Source organism: Rhipicephalus microplus, chromosome 6 (genome assembly GCF_043290135.1).
Source record: "Rhipicephalus microplus isolate Deutch F79 chromosome 6, USDA_Rmic, whole genome shotgun sequence".
Taxonomy (NCBI): Eukaryota; Metazoa; Arthropoda; class Arachnida; order Ixodida; family Ixodidae; genus Rhipicephalus; species Rhipicephalus microplus.
The window spans coordinates 34,085,442-34,106,041 of NC_134705.1; the positions used below are offsets into that span (position 1 = coordinate 34,085,442).

General features: G+C 45.7%; 1 protein-coding gene across 2 annotated transcripts in view; it reads left to right on the top strand.

Moving 5' to 3' along the window:
- Positions 1–20,377, top strand: part of Atg14 (autophagy related protein 14) — a 131,602-nt gene extending 111,225 nt beyond the window's left edge. For both annotated transcript variants that reach the window (XM_037419201.2, XM_075865906.1), the window contains 2 exons: positions 5,150–5,294; positions 18,408–20,377. In XM_037419201.2, coding sequence (XP_037275098.2) covers positions 5,150–5,294; positions 18,408–18,491 — 229 coding nt within the window. In that variant the 3' untranslated portion in view covers positions 18,492–20,377. The remainder of the gene's footprint in view (positions 1–5,149; positions 5,295–18,407) is intronic.
- Positions 20,378–20,600: the final 223 nt, after the last annotated feature.

Sequence of the window (20,600 nt, forward strand, 5' to 3'; positions counted from 1 at the left end):
GGAATGCTTGAATTGGCTGATCAATTCTTAGAAGCGCAAGGAGGAACTAATTTGGCCAAGGTCAAGAAGGATTGTCCCGATGATTCGAAGAAATTGGCTCCCGAAGAAAAGAAGCGTGCACCAGAGAGCATTCCGCGATGTTTTCTGTGCAACCGAGTGGGTCATCGCGCGAAAAACTGTCGAACGATCTTTGCGAGCCCTACGGCAGTAAAATGTTTCAAGTGTGGTCAGACTGGGCACAAAGCAGATGCATGTCGGAACGTAGTGAGTCAAACTCACCAGGTATCTTGTGTGCAAGCGGCACCGAAATCTGATAATAATGCCGTCACCGATGGATTCGTAGAGTTGAAGAATGGGGAGAAAATTCCTATTGTGGGGGCTGTAATGTCAAAACAGCCAACCGGTGTTACGAAAGGAATGCCAACGCTTCCTGGAAAGATTGCAGGCAAGAAGATTACGGTTCTAAGAGACACCGGTAGCTCCACGGTTATCGTGAGGAGAAATTTGGTACGGGAAAGAGAGTTGACAGGCAGAACGAAACCGGTTTGCCTAATTGACCGTACGGTCCGGATGCTTCCCGAAGCAGAAATTGAGGTTGAAACCCCGTACTTCAGCGGGAAGGTTACTGCGTTATGCATGACGACCCCCCTGTATGACCTTGTCATCGGAAACATCGACGGGGCGCGAGGGCCAAGTGATCCAGAATGTTTGGGAGAAGACCCGAAGATAGAGCCCTCGCCAACACAGCGGCCGCGAGATACAGTGGAGGAGCATCCCGTGACGGATCTCACTAGAGCCCAAGGTGAAGCCGCGGCGCAAGAGACAGCGAAGGAGAAGACGATCGTGTCCAATAAGTTCACGGGCCGAGCAACTGGACTTACGTCTGCACGACCTCAACCGACCGACAGTGTAAAGGAGACGGAGTTGGCCCGCCGGGCAAAAAGTAGAGGCATTATCAAGCGGGTAAATAAACAGACAGGACCCGTCGAATGTAATGACGCGTTAACGGTGTCGGAAGAGACAACGATGGCTGAGACGACGCCTCAGATATCGTCGTTGGAAAGGGCTCGCCGAAAAAGAACGTGGAAGCACAAGAAGAGATCGAGCGAGCACCGCAAAAAGGGGCGCAAGCGCTGTTCGAAGTACTCAAGATGGGTGCTGAGGTGGAATCAGAATGTGTTTGGCAGGGCTGAGTGACATATGTTGTGTTAATGTTCTTGTTATCCTGTGTCTCAAGTGTATGTCGAGTGAGTCAGTGTTCTGTGCGATGGTGTGATGTATAGTGTTGTATAATTGTTGGATAGACAGAACTTTGTACGTTTGTATTGTTTAGAATGTGTGATGAAGTGTTGTAGGCATGTACCTGTGGCTATATTTCATGTGTTGTGGAATTGAACTACAATGTACGATTGTATTGAGTGATATATTGTGAATGGGAAGTGTCATGAGCGACGGATTGTGTTACAGTCTGTGAGAATGTGTGGGGACTGTTCGCGCTCGTTTGTGTGGTTTTGAATATTATGAGATAATATTCTTAAAGTGGGGGGCAGTGTCACAGAACGAGCGCTAAACAAGAGCGCGCCGCCAAATCCTTGCGACAACGGGCGGCAGATACGCCGCGAGGTAAAAAGAAAAAAAAAAGAAAGCAAACATCCAGGGCTCCCGGGCGCGCGCTCTCCCCGCAGAAGCACGGCTTCGCAGACGATCCTCCTCACCCCACATCGGCGGCCCAGCAAGACCGCGGTTTTTCTAGAACGAAGGAGGCGGGGTCAGACCGAGTGAATCATCCTCGGGAGAGGGCAGTCGAACTGTCTCGTGCCTCTCCCCAGCCTTCGCTGCGCATCGCGCCGACGAAATGACGAGAAACATCTGGAAAGTCGCGCGCAAGGTATTTAACCGAGCAGCCGAGACGAGAAATCAGGAGAAGACGGAACGTTAGCGCCGAAGCGCGTAGGAATTCCGCCGTGTAGTCGGCGAAGGTTCTGCCCGTAGTGACAGAACAGGAGGAGACGGAAGTGAGCGCCAGAGTGCGTAGAGAGTCCGCCGTGTAGTCGGCGAAGTTTTGGTCCGTAGGGACGGCTCGAGCTACAGGCAAGAGCGTGGGTTTACCGCTATCGAGCGAAGACGCGGGGCAACAGCTGCGTGTGTGAAGCCGACGGATTTCCGGCGAAGAAGTTGAAGTTTAAGGAGTGGCCAATTGAAGACGGGAGGTTTCCTGGGAGAGAACTTCGAGAGCTGCGGAACGACAACAACGCTGGACTTTGAGTGAGTGATTCTCGGAAGAGTATCATTCAGACTTTTGTTCCAAGGACTTTGGACTGAATAGGTTTTATATCTCTTTAGTCTTTAAGTGTCTTGGTTGTTCAATGCATGCGACTGCATTGTAGTGCGTATTGTTGTCTGTGTCCGTTGTTTCAAGTGTGGTTGATTGTACTGTGTAGTACATTGTCTGTTTGGTGACGTATTGTATGTAACTATTGTGGAGTGTGCATACGTGTGTATTGTTTTTGATCTGCCGTTAATGAGAATATAATTTTGTTTGTTTATCAACTCTCGGCTCTGTCTTGTTCTTTGGGCCACAGCCGGCGTCCGCTGGTGCACCAATAAGGACCACTTCTAAATTGTCCACGCTTTCGTGGTGCGGTTCGGGGGGCCGATACTTCGGCTCTTGGAATTAGCCCGGCGATCGCCTCCCTAATAAACGGGACAGGTGTGACAATGACATACTTTCAGAACGGGAATAGCGTTGAGATTATTGACGTAACCATTTAAGAATGAAGACCGCGAATATTCAGTTTGTTAATGATTAATTACGCCAAGCTTCAGCGATGAAAAATCGGCGCGCAGCGTGCTTGACTTTTTATGTTGGGGCGCTGGAGCACGAAATTGCTGGCCGCTGCCGCCGCTGTTCCAGTGGTTGGTGCGTGGCGAGCATGGCTGGGCTCCGCTACCGATGTGCAAGATTCACAGTTCTGAGGAGCCAGCGGTCGATGTGATTTGTTGGTTGTGACGAAACACATTACAGCTTCTTCGTTTTCATATGTCTGCTAGCGCGATGGTCTTGCCCGCCAAGTTCGGGGCAAAGTTAAGCCTAGCCATCTCTTTCAGGGAAAATCGCCGCTGCGATGTGCATGACTGAAGTGCCCAATGTTTCAAAGTACGACATGCTCGATCGCGAGTAGAAAGATCTGTCCCGCGGTAGTCTTTGTCACAAGGCCCAAAGCGGTGATAGGAAGAACCTTCTTGCCAACGAGTCAACGCTATGAATATTGGTTTGTGACAAATGCGGCATGCCATCGTTATCTTAAGACTGAACTTCATCTTGCAGCTGCCTTAACAACCTGTGAACACGGAACGAGCGCGAAAACGTCACTAAGTAGTGCAATTTTAGACAGCCGCAGCCGCACATCGTACAAGAAGCAGACAGCACTATTCCGGAGGCATATCTGGAACGAGCATCAGACTAGCGAGGTATATAGAGCAATATGACAAAAGCAGCCAATCGGAATCCCCCAAGCGAATTTCAAACATCCGCTTTTTGAACACAGAATGCTCTTTAAAAAATACATTTACGGCAAGCCCAAAATGGTAGTGGGTAGCTGTGCCATCGCGAAGCTATAAATGTTTGAAAAACGACATTTTTTTTATGACTTCCATGATGATTTTCATTACTTCGGCAAGCGCAAAAAACTTTCTACAGCACTTCTATGTATTTTTCAGCGAAGATATTTTGGAATCAGAAAAAAGGCTAAGGAGAAAAAGGTGCCGCCTAAAATACATGGCTGGTATGTTCCCTCAAAAGAGCGGTGACGTCAATTTGATCCATGTTGCGTTTCTTGCTTCAACGTGTAGTTACTGACCCCTATTTACGATTAACTACGAATAATGTAATACAGGGACAAAATAATACATGTATTATCGATCAGTACGACCAATATCTAATCCATTAAAAATGGATTCAAAGCTCGTCAATTTTCAGTGCTGCCAAGTGGTCAACTCCCACGGTCCCGCCTCGTCTGATCACCTGGCTATACGAAATGGGGATGCGACCTTTAGTTGACATTTCATGTGCTCGGCACGCACGTGTATAGGCATGTCTTTGCCACCGCCATTGTCGTTGTTGCCGTGATCAGCGTCCACAAGCGACAATGAAAATACTGAGGAATATGGAATCGTGGCAATTCGCGGCATGGCAACTAAATTTCGGTTCAATCCTTCTGTGAGCAGTTATTCTAAAATCTATGCTCAACTGAGCAGCGACGAGACAACTGGAGAGGCACACTTGTGCCATGCTAGCTTGTAAGGCATATGAACGCTGCCTGCGTGGTACTTATTGGTGGTGACCATAGCTTCAAATTATCACATTCGGGATCACGACAAATCACTCGAAGCGGCGCAATGAAGGTGCAGCATTCAGACGAACGTTCTGCACGAACCAAGCAAGACAAAGCAAGTGAAGCCAATGCCAGGCATGCAGCTAGGCGTCGCCGCCAGATGGTACCACTTGTAGACACCGTCATGACAATTCTAAAATTGTTGATGTCATTGCTGCTCACTCATCGTCACCGGGCCCCAGAGGAGTCACCTTGGAGCTTGTCGAACTCGTCATAATAATGTCAATGTCTCATGACTGAGAACGCGCCGATGATCCTTGGATGCTCTTTTCGCTCGAAATAGAATAACTTCTACGCAATGTACACAATTCATACTTCGCTAAAAAAACTCATGCATACCAAGCTGTTGAATGAACGCCACATCTCGAGTTTGAAATGTGGTGTCACTGCTCCTTTAACCACAAAGTTTTACTAAACTGTTTAACCTCTCTATCTTCCCTTTAAAAATATTGCTTACAATTAGAAATACTATGTGTTGTGGTGTTTACTTATTAGTACTTATCACCATTACTATAATTTTCAAAATTCACTTCTCTTCTTTTGTAGCAGTGTGCCACCAAAGTGGCGCTTCGTGGGAAATGTTCACACGCTCAAAGTGACATTGAACTTGCCAGTGTGGCAGAGGTATAACCTGCCACTCATGTGCACTATACTCACTGAAAAAAGTACTTCGCTCACATTGAATTAACACTGTTGTGACTCTCACAGCTGCAGGTCTTTTGCTCGTGTGTAAAACCTTGACCATGTGCTTGCAGGCTAGGTCCATTCGAGATGAGTAATGACTTGTGGGCATCACTTGAGGAGAGCTTGGGGCCCGAGTTACAACCCAGTGACCCTGACAGTGACGACAACGATGACTGGGAAGATGTCACAGAAGACTCGCCCAAGGCTGACACGCAGGTGGGCTTGGTCGCATAACAGTTCAATTGCAATGCATTTCTTAGCGAACTTTGGCAACTTTGAGTGCATCTGCCTGCCTGCCTGCCTGCCTGCCTGCCCGCCCGCCCGCCCGCCCGCCTGCCTGCCTGCCTGCCTGCCTGTTTATTTATTTATTTATTTATTTGTCTGTCTGTGTCTGTCTGTCTATATCTATCTATCTATCTATCCATCCATCTATCTATCTATCTAGCCGCCTATGACCTTTAGCTCTTCTGGCCGTTTCAATAATGGTATTGATACCAAAATTGGTATGGCATAACATGACTGTTTGACAAGCATAAGGGACTAGTCATAACATGATAATCATGACATGTATGTCATGAATGTCTTGAATTATATTTTACGGTTTTTCTTCTCTTATGGTAGTTTCCTTCACATGACATATTGTAAAACTGGTATTGTATGACATGACTGCAGGACAAACATAAGTGACAGAGCCTAACATAGAAATCATGACATGCTGTCATGCAAGTCATGACTTAGCACCATGCCCATGGTGCGCTTGCGGTCATTTCGCTAGTTTCACATATACTAAATATGATATTACGAGACGTGAATGAATGATGAAGCTAATTGACTTGTCAAAACATGATAATCTTGAGATGCGTGTTATGTAATAACATGACCACATGCCACGCTCACGATACGCTCACGGCCGTTTCGCTAGATGCACATATTTCAAATTTGGTATTACGTGACAGGAACGGATTATGAAGGTAAATGACACGTCCAAACATGATAATCATGACATGCGTGTAATTAAAGACATGACCACATGCTACGCTCATAGCACGCTTGTGGCCTTTTACTAGTTCTACATATACCAAATTTAGTATTGCGTGACGTGAGTGGACGACGAATGTGAGATGTCCAAACATGATAACCATGATATGTGTGTTATGTAAAACATGACTGCATGATACGCTCATAGTTCGCTCACGGCCGTTTCGCTCGCTCGACATATACCAAATTTGGTATTACGCGACGTGAATAGACGACGAAGGTAATTAACACGTTTGGATATGATAATCATGACATGGCTGTCATGTAAACCTGATTACATGTACACTCATAGTGCACTCGCCGCCATTTTACATGCTTCACATATTCCAAATTTGGCTTTACGTGACGTGATTGAATGACAAAAGTAAAGGACACATTTGAACATGATAATTATAACATGCGTGTCATTTGAAACATGACTACATGCTATGCTCATCGCACGCTAGCGTCCGTTTTGCTAGCTTTACATATACCAAATTTGGTGTGACGTCAATGGATGTGTAAGGTATATGACTAGAGCAAGCATGATAATCATGACATGTGCTGTATGGAAGAACATGACAACATACCATGCTCATGATGCGCTCGCGGCCGTTTCACTAACTTCACATTTACCAAATTTGGTATCACGTGATGTGAGCAGACGACGAAGGTAAATGACACGCCTAAACATAATAATCATGACGTGGAAGTCATGTACGGCATAATTTACGTCTGCCTCGTACCATTGTGCTGATTTCAGAGTGACATATCAACCTTCTTCATTTGTGCTTCGCATATCGTCGGTTCCTACTGTACATGGAAAGTGCCAATTTTTCTATTCATCAACACTCTCTGCTGTGCTAATTGCACCAAAGAGTTCAAACCTGCTACATTTTGGTATATATCTTGTAGTTTGCACTAAGCATGTGCGAAGACATCATTTTTGTGGCTTTTTAGAGAAAAGCATTATGACAGGCACTCGATGTAACTATCTGATCGATCTAAAGTTTTAGTATCGTGGTCAATATTTTCCGGCAGTCTTCACTTCATGCTTATGCTCAGCTACAATTAAAGAAAGCAAAAGAGACAGCCCATGTGACATAAGTGTGGCAGCAGAATGCCTCTGCAACTGAGCAAATTGTCTCGCTCATGCCCCCCCAAGACAAAATTTTGCAGACGCTTATACCTTGCCACTGGTGTTCAAAGTAAGCTCACACTAAAGCCAAAGCCTGGAACGTAGTCTGCCCAGTCGCACTTCCACACTTAGTACCTCACATTGCCCGAACAGTGTGAATGACACGTCTAAATTCATTGCATTATTAGCAGCGAGGCAGGCCGCTATGTTGACCTGAAAGCTAACTGTGACTTGAGACCTGACCGGAGACTGTGAGATACTGTCAAAGCAGTGCCAAGTATAAATCCTCCTGTAGTCGAGCTGATGGGTTTCTTGTGGCTGAGACGGTGCTAGGAGATATGGCCTTGTAGTAGAAGCGGGCAGTCTGTGCAGCTGGTTCCTGTAGTTGGATGGCTGTATCCTCATGAGCAGCAGCGGCCAGTAGGATGCCGCTGATAAATATTGGAATGGCAGCAATTGCCACCATAACTCTGGGCAGTGTTTCAGGCAGCTAAACTGAATTTCTAGTAGTTGTCTAGAAGGCAAGGTTTCTCGCTGGTTGTTAGGTTGAAGCTGGCCGTATCTTGTACCGCCTCCGTGAAACTCTGTGTCCTTTCCTGACATCTTGGGAGTTGTGGGTGCCTTTAACGTAAGACGCTGCTAAGCTTTATTTATTTATTTATTTGATACTGTCAACCTCATGCTTGGGGTCATTAGAGAGAGGGTGTCGCATGATGCATATCATTCACACAAAACAAAGAGAAAAAAGCAGTCCATAGCATATGGGAATAACATCAACAACCAGCATCAGAAAATGAGAAACAAACTGCAGTCATTATGTAGACAAAAATCGACAAATAATTGCTCGTGCTGGTAGTTAGCTTGCATCACTACACAGAAAATAGTCCAAGGCATCTTCAAAATCGGCTGATGTTGCATGTTGTACAACACTTGGTAAACTACACTCAAGCCTCCTTATAACGTAACAGGATATAACGAAATGATGGATATAACAGTGTTAATGAAATTCCCCTTGAAAGCTCCATTGAGAACCGTGCATTTTAAACCTCGTTGTAACGAAGTAAAATTGACCGGGAAATGGGTGTAACAAACTAAATTAGTCTACCAAATATTCTATAAAAAAAAAACCGACCGTAATGTGTTAAGTATATCGTTTTCTGCAGACTTTGACGCTCGTTCGGCGCGGCTCTTTCGAAACCCCCCCCCAACCTTACAGCCACACCCCGCATGGTTGAGAGAGCCGTCCTCCTCGCACAGTCAGCGGAGAGGATTGAGGAAGCGCTCAGTGGGTCACATGACCGAAAAGCGGCGCCGCCGTGCAAAGCGATTTCTCTCTCACCTATAAGAACACACGATGGGGAAGCTTCAGAAGACTTACATTTATTCACAAATCAGAGGACATCCGTCATTAATTGAAGTAATCTGTGATGCGTGTCTGCACACGTTTGCCTTGCAGCAAGTCAATCAATTTTGCACGTCAATCAAGTCAATCGATTGTGGCTCCCCTTCTAACAAGGTTTAAGTGTATTCCACATTATTAATGGGTAAGGAAAAAAGGAGTGTCAGAAACCATTCATACATGTAAAATAAGGCCAAACAGACTTAGTGCTATTAGGATGACCACATCGCCTTCCTGGAGGCTCAAGATATTGCCACAACATAGTGCCTGCATTCAAACAACGCGCCCATCACCACGCGCACAGGGACATACATGCGCGCCGTCTAGTGTTGCGCAGAGACGATGATGATAGCACGAGAACCCAGCTGGCCCCTGCTGATGTGCGCTACGTGCTTGGGAGTCTTCTTGAAGAAGTAGAAGAAGAAGACATCTTGGCGTTCTGCTGTAACGTGCTACGACCATAGTCCCTTCGAGTTGTGGGCACAGGTTCGCCCTTTAACAAATACGTTTTATTATACCCCTAGTCCTTCAACATCGTTACAATATAAGTCCTTGTTTTTTTTTTTTTGTATGTCCATTTATGATCTTAAAAAGAAACTTGAGTCGATGTTTGCGCCTGCGATACCTCGATAACTCAAGCTCACAAGATTTTAACAAAGCCGGGACAGAATGTGTGTGTCGTTATTCACTGCGTATGAAATGGACTGCTAATTTTTGAATTATTTCAATTTTGGCACTCAAGACTTTCAGATAAGGTGATTACACACTACTAGTGTACTCTAAGACTGGTTGTATGAATGTTTTGTAAGCCATTAGCTTTACATATGGCGTGGCATGTTCAAGTTTCTCTCTTAATGAAATACAGTTTTGTGTTTGCCTTTAAACAGATGCCATCTGGTTCAAAAGTACGGCTCAGGCGAGTTTGTTATTCATGAACTTAGCTTGTATTAGCACAGCACATATGAAAAGGAAAAGGGAAAGATAACACAGAAGTCAAGAACCGTAGATGCTACCTTTGTTGACATCTGTGTCGTTTTTTCTTTTTTCTTTTTCATACCCGCACTTACCCTGGGAACCGAACTTCTTTGTTTTTAAGATATCATGATGATACTTTCAGGGTATGTTTACTATAATAAATGTTGTTGTCTTACTATAGTTTATTTCCATGTCCCATTTTTTACACCACGTATCTAAAGCCTCTAGATGGTTGTTCAGATTAATTTGGTCACTTTCACAAGTTACTTGGGAATAAATTAAGCAGTCATCTCCAAAAAGTTTCATAATAATAGGAGTCTTAAATATTGAAGTGATATCATTAATAAACATAAAAAAAAATCAGTCCTACAACCGACCCTTCGGGAACACCTGCAAACACTGGTAGTGGTTCTGAAGTGAAGCTTTCAATTCTTAGAGCCTGTTGTCGCGCATATAAATACAGTTAAACCTCGTTATAATGAAATTGGAGGGCTGCCGCTATTTGCTCGTTATAACCAATATTTCATTATAGCTGTAGCGGGCATTTACCGCAAATATTATGCACTGTTATTACCCCAAAAAAATAGCGGGCGAAATAGCATCCCGCCGCACAGTGGTATGCAACAAAATAACCGCATTCCCAAATAACAAGGAAAAAGTCATGCACCTGTTTTAATGCACTTCAAAATACACAGCTTGCATTTCAGGCAGACTTAGCTGCAAAGAAGTCCGTAATTGGACGTTGATGCATCTTCCTGATGCGAACGATGGCTCGCGCAGCTGCGGCCACAATGTTCAAGCCATCTTCGCCGTCCTCGTGAGCGCTGAAGTAGCGGTGCAGTACTCCACCGCGTCTAGTGCCTCCGACGCCGTGGGCACGTTTGTCTCCTGTTCGTCGACAGAGTCATCGTCACTGGTTTCATTACGATCACTGACAGCGTGCACAATATCGTCATCCAGGAGCTGCTTTGTTGCCACCACTTCCGAGTCCGCACTCACATAGTCGCAAAACGACTCGCTGTCAGGCAGGACACCGGCGTCACGAAGTGCCGTCCATGATGCAGCGACTTCGTCAGATGTGGCAAAACCGTCCGGCTTAGTGGGCTCGTCTGATTGTTCATCGCTGGCGTCTGGTGTGGCGGCAAATGAGGCGTGTCGAAAGCAGTTTGCGATCGTGGTTGCCGTCACACTCATCCACGCCGCCTGAAGCATTTCGAGTGCAGCGTACAAGTCAAGATCGGTGTCTCGCTTCATCCTCATGTTGAGCAGGGGCTTGTCTATCACACGCTTGCGTAACGGTCTATCACACGCTTGCGGTAACCTGCCTTCAGCGACATAATCACGCCTTGGTCAAGCGGCTGTATTTTTGCTGTGCAGTTGGCAGGAAGAAACAGCAGCTCGATGTTTTGAAACATGGCAGCGGTATGGTGGGCAGTGCAGTTATCTAAAACAAGGCACACCTTGCGGTTCGCCTTTGCCAGCTTCCCGTCCCATTCGCAAAGACATTTTGAAAAAAATCTCCCTGGTCATCCAGGCTTTGCGATTGGCTACGTACTTGACTGGGAGCTGCCTCTTCCCCTTAAAGCAGCGCGGGGATGCACTTTTGCCAATTAGGAAAATTGGCAGCTTCTCAGAGCCGGTCATGTTTGCACAAAGTAGCGCAGTGATCCGCAGCTTACCTTATTTGCCGCCATGGCACGGCTCGCCTTTGAGGGCTAACGTCTTGTGCGGCAACATCTTGAAAAAGAGAGCGGTTTCATCCGCGTTAAAAATATCCTCCGCGCTGTATTTTTCTAGCAGCCACACGATGTTTTCTTTCGCCCACTTGGTAGCCTCTGCTTCGTTCACAGATTGCGATTCACCGCAGACCGCTCTCCCGATAATGTCGTGGCGCTGCTTGAAGCGTTGGAGCCAACCCGAACTTGCTACGAAGTTGTCATAGCCCATGATGCAGGCAAAGTCTCTCGCTTTTCTTTGCAGCAAGGCGCCGCTCACCTGCAGATTCACGGCCCGCGTGTCCAAGAACCATTTAAAAATGGCCCTTTCGACCGCTTCAAAGGCAGGTGCCCTCATCCTCTTAGCGCTTCCTTTCACGCCACGTGCAACAGTGTCGATGGTGGACTCCTGCTTGCTCAGGATGGTTGACAGTGTGCTCGTCGATACGCCAAAGCCTCTTGCCACGTTGCCTTTCTTGGTCCCCGATTCGACGGCTCTTATCATAGCCGCCTTGTGATCTAGCGTTATGCGCTTTCACTTCCCGCCTGGCGCATTCATGTTGCTGGAATCACGAGCGCAGCATGATAAAAGATAAGGCGGAAGCGGTCGAAAAAGAGAAGAAACACGCGCGCAAGAGCAACGCGGCTCACGTCGGCGAGCGACAACACTTGCAGAGAAAGTGACTGTGAAGAGGAAGGGGCAGAAGGGATGCTCTTTTGCGCTGCCCTCTAGGAACCGGTTACTCAAGGGGAAGGAGGTATGTAAGATTAGGAAGCGCGCCTCAGCGCCATGAGAAAGGGGAGAGGGAGAATATAAAGAAGACACAAAAGAAAAGAAAAGGGCAAGACGTTCGCGGAGCTGCGGAGCGCTCCGCTGTTGGTGGTAGCCAAGCGGCGCACGTGCAGCGACCTCTCCTCTGGAAACAGCGCGTGCCGTCTGCTTTGCGCGTGTTGCTGGAGGGCGCATGGCGGGAGTTTTGAACTGTTAAATACAACTCTCGCGTTGCGGGCCGTCTCAAATTCGCGTTGTGCACTGTCGTGACATCGTCTCAAAATTTTACTTCCTAACAAAATTTGTTCGTTATATCCCATAACAGGCAAATTTTGCCTCATTAAAATGAGGTTTTGAATACATTGGTTTGTATGGGGACTTTCTAGGGGAATTAGGATTTGCTCGTTATATCCATTATTTCGTTATAGCCCATTTCATTATAATGAGGTTTAACTGTAAACCTCTGTTGAATATTCATTCAAGAAAGAGGACAACGAAGTGTAGGCACGAGAGGAGAGCTTGCGCCTGGTGTGCGCCGAACGAACGTTTGCCAAACACTGGATGCATTTGTAATCTCTTTGATCCATTAAACCTTTGTTTTCACACCCCCCTACCGTTGAAGACACTTTCTTTTTCTACATTTTATGGTGCCGAAAAACCCATGACTGCGATCCAAGCGATCTGACAAAAGGACTTCGCCCGCAATGAAAATGGAGCGCATCAAAGGCAAGTGAAGGGCTCAGCAAGCTCTGCACTCGCGCTTACGAAGTGAAGCATGGCAACAATGACTCCCACCAATTCGCCTCATCGAATCTTCGTGTGGTGCACAACAGGCTAAAAGCATGCAACGAGGACCTGCGGATGCTCAACTTGGAGCTAGAAGCACACCTAACCAATGACCAAGCCGCAGAAGATTATGCCTCCATAGCAGACTATAAAGACAACGCTGCCGCTACACTGTCATTGCTGAGCCACTACATGAAGAAGCTCAAGGCGTCGACGTCAAGGATTCCCGACAGTGCGGCAACCAACATCGAGATTGAAAGTACTGCCACTGCAGGGAGCCGTGTCCTTGGCAATCAGATGAGACTCGGGCTCGTCAGCTCTCGTCTACCTAAAATTGAGCTGCTTCATTTCAACGGAAGCCTAACGCAGTGGCAACCTTTTTGGGATATGTCCAGGCACGCTGTTCACGAAAACCCTACTCTATCGAACATGCAGCGGTTCCACCATTTGAAAGGCCTAGTGACTAGACAGGCATCGAAAGCCATTGACAGCATTCAAGCCATGGAGCCTTCATACAAAGAGGCCATCACTCTTCTAAAAGACTGCTTTGTAAACAAGATCATTCCGCAGCAATACTTGGCTAACCTGCGATCGCGCAAGCCAGTAAAGTCCTGCAGTGATGTGGCTTTGTTGCGAAACCTATTGGACATCATCCACATTAATATCAGAGGACTTAAGGCACTTAGATGCCTGGAGCTCTCCTATGCCGCCATGCTCATCGAGGTCCTCACCAAAGTTATCCCCGGAGATATCTTGGTAGAGTACTTCAAGCAACAGAGCTGACTGACAAACGTCGAGGCGGTTGCAAGGTCGGAGACGGAACTTCGGGAGCTGCTCAAGTATGTGCGCACGAAGGTGGAGGCTCGTGAGAAAATTGCCTTTGTGGACATTGGCGGTCATGGTGTTTGAGATCACTGACAAGGCACATTTCACAACGCTTCACTTATTGCATCTGCTCTGAGTAGCTACGCAACTAACCTTTCTTCACCACACTCGACAGAGGCATGTCTTTCCGACATAATTATAGACGAGAAAAAGAGCCGCTTAGCCAAGGACGGCAGATGTTTCAAGTGTACCAGCAAAGGACATCGCTCTGAAGAATGCCGTCGCTATCTGAGGTGTTCTAAGTGCACTTGAAGACATGCAATGGTTCTTTGCGACCCCGAATACTCTCACAAGCAGCGCTCAAAGGAATCAAGGAGCCCTAGCTTGCATGCCAAATCAAAGAAGTCATCATCGCAACATAAAGAAATTTCGGCGCTATTACATACATTTCGTGCATGGTTGATAACCGAAAGTGACTCACGCTTTATTTCAGGTGTCTTTGACAATAAAAGCCAACGGACATTCATTAGAGAGGACATCTGTAAGAAGCTAAGATTACCCACAGTGCACACCATCGAAATGCATGTCATAGCATTTGGAGAAGCGAGTGGAGCGCCGGAAAGACGGGTAAACATTGCGAGAATGACGCTATTGAATCACTTTGACCATACCACGCATGATGTCGAAGCTATAGAAGTACCATTCATCTGTAAGCAGCTGATAGAGCTTCCACCCACGAACACATTTGCGCAACAGCTGCTACACGAAGAGAACTTTATTGCTGACATGGCTGCGATTCCTGGATTGAAAACTAAGGACGGCATATGCTTGCTCGTTGGAGCAGACCAAATGTGGAAGTTTTTGTTAAACGAAGTTTTCCTTGACGAGCAACAACAAGGCCTGGTGTCCATCAACGCAAAGCTTGGTTGGACCTTTCAAGGTCCTATACAGTGCGAAGAACAGCATTTTGAGTGTGCTGCCACTACTACCATCTGTATACTTGACACGAGCTGCGTGGACATAGACATCCCTCGCTCTCTGCAGCAACTCTCGTATGTCCATATCGAGAACGAGACAATGTGGTCATTTAACGAGGAAATGCGTCACAGCGATCGGCAACTTGAAGTTAGACTTCCTTTTAGGGCATTGAGCTCAACCCAAGCAAAGAAACAAGCAGCAGCCAAGCAAAAGCTTCACAGATCGACACGACACATTGCCGCAGGATGAAAGCTGAAAGAAAATCAGGCAGCACCACTCCTACGGACGTTCTGAAAACCATTTTTTAGAAGACGAGAACACGTGAACAACAGGCGTACCATCAGGATACGAAAACGCCTTATTAAGGAAGCTCACATTATGTGCGGCAAGAAAACACCAATGGTACTGCCGAACCGGTAACTCAGCACATCAATATGCCTGCTCATCGAGAAGTACATCATGGTGGTGTTTGTGCAACATTAGCCAAAATTTGTGCTTGTTTTGGGCGGGAGATCTGTACACGCAGTTAAAAGTGAAATTGGAAAGTGTTCGACGGGTGCTCGGTTTCAAGCGAACGTGACAAGTGCACTGGGAGCAACTCGTCAGTGCGATAATGTGCAGCAGGTAATCAGAAATGACAAAAGTGGATTTTGTCAGGCCGGTTGTTGTGGCACTATTCATGCGTGAATACAGTCGCCGACCGATTTTCCGGACTCCAAAAATTCGGACTTGTTGGATATTCCGGACTTCATAAATGCACCGTCAGGGATTCCATAGAGCTAATGCATTGTTTCGACCGATTTTTCGGGCGAATTTGCCCCTGAAAGTTCGATTTTTCGGACTAAATCGCTCGTTTTGATCCACGCTCCAAGCCATTGTGAACGCCGCCATGTTGGATTTTCTGTCGGCTTGGCTAAGCTTGGTCTTCAAATGCCTTTCCTGCCTCCGAGATTGGAATGCGCACGCCATGTTTTAAGTTTCGGAGGCCGTGTTTGCTTTTTAAAAGACGCGGTAATGGACGCCGTTTTTTCGTCTTCGGTCAGCACTATCGTCATCACATCGCACGGGGAGGAGGCGAAAGAAGGATTCTTTTATTGTCGTTGCAGCTTTTTTCAGTCGCCATTCTGCACGTGTTGTGTCGCGTAGTGTCGAGACGTTGTGTGCTTCGCAGCGGCTACCTGCGGCATCGAATTTTGTGTTCTCGGTGCCATGGCTCCGCTATCTGTGCCATCGCGGGAGCCAGGTGGTGTGAAGAAGCGTGGGAAGTATACGACCCTGACGATGGAGAAGAAAGCTGCCATAATCAAGCTAATAGAGAGTGGACGTTCGCAGCTAGATATCGCTGGATGACGGTCGACGCCGGATGGCGGTCGTCGTTGTCGTCGGATGACAACGACGACCGCCCGCAGCCGTCAGAGATCGCCAACGCGGTGACAATTTTGTCGAGCGTTTACGGCGACGATGTCACCTTGGCGCAAATACGGGCAAACCAAATTGCCTCTAAGCGTAGTTTGAGGCAAGGCAGCATCAAGGACTTTTTTAAACCTGCCTGATGCAATAAACTTAAGATTTTTGGCGAAAACGAATTTTTCGGACTGTTCGATTTTTCGTACTTTTTTTCGGTCCCCGCCAGGTCCGAAAAATCGGTCGGCGACTGTAGTGCTTTAAGCAAGTGCAGCTTAGTTTCTTAAATATATGCTTGTGAGCAGTTCTTATAAATTTGTATATCCCTTTCATAATGGTATTCCATCGAACTACTCACCTCACCTTTGTTCTCTATTTTACCGGCAAAGACAACTTTTCATATTCAGCCTCTATTCATCTTAATACTTCTTCGCTTATTTTTAATTGTTCGAGCTTGAAAAGTAGTTTACAGTGAAAAACTATATCAAAGGCCTTTCTAAAATCAACGCAAATTACATTTGTCTGCAAGAGGGCATAGATGTTATTATAGAAGTCGTGGAGCATTTCAGTTAATTGTGTAACCATAAAAAACTATGCCTAAGTCTGTGTTGTTTATGCAAAGTAACTTATTAGAATCGAGAAAGCAAAGAATATGCTTTGCTCGTAAATGCTCAAGAACTTTGCAGCAAATTAACGTCAAAGCTATGGGCCAGTAATTGTTTACTGACGTATGTTTACTATTTTTAAAAATCGGTATTACAATCGCATTGCTCCAATCTTCTGGAAGTGATCGCCTTTCAATCGGTTTTATGTATGTTATTTTTAAATGAATCGATACCCATTCAGCTTATCGCTTGAGAAACTCTATTGGTAGATTATGTTTACCGCTTTCTTTCTTTTCGTCTAGCTCAAGCAATAACTGAAAAACACCTTCACGGTTGATAATGATGGGTTTTACAGAGGTTGTTACATGGCTACTGATTAATGCCCCTATCTTATCGCCTTTGTTGGGTTTGGGGATTGCGAGAATTATGCAAGGAAAGTCTTCTGCTCAACATACGGGACAAGAACAAAAAAGTGCCGTGGCTGCAAGTTTGGATTCTCACACTAGCAACTTACTACAAGCTTTCGGAAGTACTAATCAAGATTTACCTTAACAATGAAACCACAGGCTCCACACAAGGCAAGATTTATTTGAGACACAAAAGCTGCAGGCGAATAGCAGAGAGCTTTAGAATACCGTACGCAAAGCTTGCAGGCATAGCATTAGCGTCGTCACTCAACGGGAGCCCACATAAGATTAGCTTATGATGTCAAACTTGGGCTAATGGCCATCTAACACAGAATCGTTCGCATTTACCTTTGGATGAAGATTTACCACACATCCCAGTCTTAGGCACACGGAAGACCCAGCGCATCTTGGTGGCATTCAGCTGTCCATGCTGTTGTCGCCAGCAGTGAACACAAAACTCGTTCGCTCCAAGGTGCCTGCTGGTGGCTCTGTTGCCATTGTTTAGTGCATGATGAATCACTTTCAACTTGAAAGGAGCCGTGTAGCTTTCTCATCGCCCGATAGTACCACTTCAGAACGGACACAATGTATGCTAACAAGCCAAACAAACCGCAATACATACTTGCCACTTTTGCTTGGCATGAATTATGGATACAGTTTGTTGAGTACGATACTTAGTCGCAGAAAAAAAAAATAGTATTTTGGGGGGCAAAGGGGGGGTGCGAGAAGTATGCAAGCGCGAGGATTGTGCCAGTAAGTACGGTAATTGGGCATTCTTTGGGAATGCCTAATTGTTGTTTCGTCTTTATTATTCAATTTTTTTAATGAAGGAGAAGCGTTGCCTTCAACAAGCGGTGGGTTGCTCATGTGCGATCCAGTGCCTACATATACAGGGTGGCCAGTGAACAGTTATGCAGCTCGAGTAGTCGGTTTTTGCTAGCATACGCTGCCTGCGTCAGCCTTGCGAGGTGAGAGAGGTGAGGGGAGGGGGGTACAGTTGGCACAAGACATGATCCTGCTCAGTAACGGTGTAGACAGTGCCACCGCCGATGCCAAAGTGCGACTTCCTGTGAATAAAAAATGCTCCGCATTTAAAATGCACACTCTCTCCTGATGGCAATCTAGAGGCATGTGTCAAAGAACCTGCCTGTTCTTTTTTGTTTCTCTTTTGACCCATCTATGCATGCATGTTGCATGTATTTTGTGATGACATTGTGAAATCAAAAGTTGAGAGTGGCATTTATCTCATGACCATGACTTTTTTTTTTGCACTAAGTGCCTTGAATGCTGCCTGCCTTTCTGATGCAGTGGCAGCCCAGCAGCCCCCAGCCCTGCAGCAGTCTTCTCTCGTCAGCTGCAGCTCTAGTCAGCAATTTTTGGAAGCCGAAGTGATAAAAGCTGCTCTCCTCAACACATGCACCTACTTGGAACTTATGTCTCCTGTGCTGGGTATGTTGAAAAATGCCCCAGCCAGTTGACTTGTTTTATTTCACGTGTAGAATTTATTTATAATGTGACACAAAATATTGTATAAATCGAAAAGCATGGAATCGTCATCGGTTTCCTGGGTGGGTTCCTTTCTTGGTGCACAATCCATCTAGTGCCACAATTTAGCAAACTAGTACTTAACTGTCGTGACTGTAGCAGATTAAGCGAACTTGCCCTTGCCACTTTCAGCCAGCACAAGAAAAGAAAGGACCTGCACTGCTGTTGAATGCGGGTGCCATTTGTCATTGTTGACACAAGATACCAGTAGTGCACATGGGCTTTTCCGTTGCTGTTTTACAGGATCTACTTTTCTACACACAATTTATAGCTTCATTCACTGTGGACAGGGTATTCAACACCTTTCTGGCCACAAAACTGCCACCTCAGTTTCACATAGATCTCGCACCCATCGCCAGGGCCGGAACTCGGCACTTTAAAGACCATTCAGGCACTGTTGTTGATCTAGTTGTGTGTGGGGTAGCCTCGGTATTCAAGCCTCGTGAACTTCTGCTTCCGTCACTTCACTTTCACGTGTTATCTAACATTCAACATGCATAAATACCATTTAGACTTGTATAAAAGCCACACTTCTCTTTCACGACTTTGATGGGGTGTGGCCCTCACACAAGATCGGGCCCTTTGGCGTATGCCGGTATGATGTTCGAAATAATTCGCTGTAGCCTTCTATCATCTCAAAGGCTAATGCTGTTTTTTAATAATCACTTTGTTGGATCAGTGAAACATGCCGCATAGTAGTGCTTAGTTATCCACTCTCACTGCCACTGGTGCTCTTGCTTGGCTTTGGAGTAATTGTGTATACACATAGCTGAAACTTCCAGTCTCTTCATAAAGTACAGGCACTAAAGTGTTGCATCTTGTCTTTCTTTTTGTTGCCGTAAGTAACTAACGGCCTACTTATCACTGCTGGAAACCTTGCTTGTTGCAGCATGCAATGGTCAACTACTGCCACACCCACTTCTTTTTGTGCTTTTGAGTAACTGGTCCAATAAACATATAACCAATCTTTTGTGCCAACTGCGCCCAAGTGTCTGAAAACCCTCCATAGATTACTTATAAGTCTTCTGATGAGTGCCTAATCTTCTGACAACCTTGAATGTGCAACTAGAACAATAGAGCTGAAAATATCGTGGCCAATGCCACATGGCATAAATGTTAATGTGTAAATAAAATGCATGGATAAATTCATATTTAATTGCATGTATAAATGTACAACCTTCAGTGCGGCATGTGTAAATGCTGACACACCTTAGCGCTGATCAGATTATTTGACAGTGAATGACTCTCTGGGCCGGCATCATTGCACCCTGAGGGACGTTCTTTTTCCGGAGCACAATAAATCCATGCTTAATTGCACGTATAAATGTACGATCTTCAATGCGACATGTATAAATCCTGACACTCCTTAGCGCTGGTCAGATTATTTGAGTACGGATGACTCTCTGGGCTGATATCATTGCACCCTGAGGGACGTTCTTTTTCCGGAGCACAATAAATTCATGTTTAAATGCATGTATAAATGTACGATCTTCAGTGCGACATGTATAAATGCTGACACACCTTAGTGCTGATCAGAATATTTGACAACCGATGACTTCCTGAGCTGATACCCTTGCACCCCAAGTGACATTCTCTTTCTGGAGCACAAGTTCGCCGAAATAAAAAATTTCATCTTAAGTTGCTTCGATGAACATCATAACCACGAAACACTATGTAAGAGGAAACACGGTTCCTTGAAAAAACATTCTTAAATAAATTTTTGGAAAATAGCATTTTTGAAATTCTTGTCTATCACTCTCCTTATCTGTTTCTTAAGTCAATATTTTAGGTGTAACATCAAAATAAAAATATTTATAGTGCCTGATTTTGTGCCTTTGTTTTTAAAGCAATATATTCGATGGCACCACGCTTACCGCAATTTCACTGGCCAACAATGTAGTAGTGTACCCCACTAATGTTTTGGAAGTATGCATGTGCACAAATATATGTGACTCT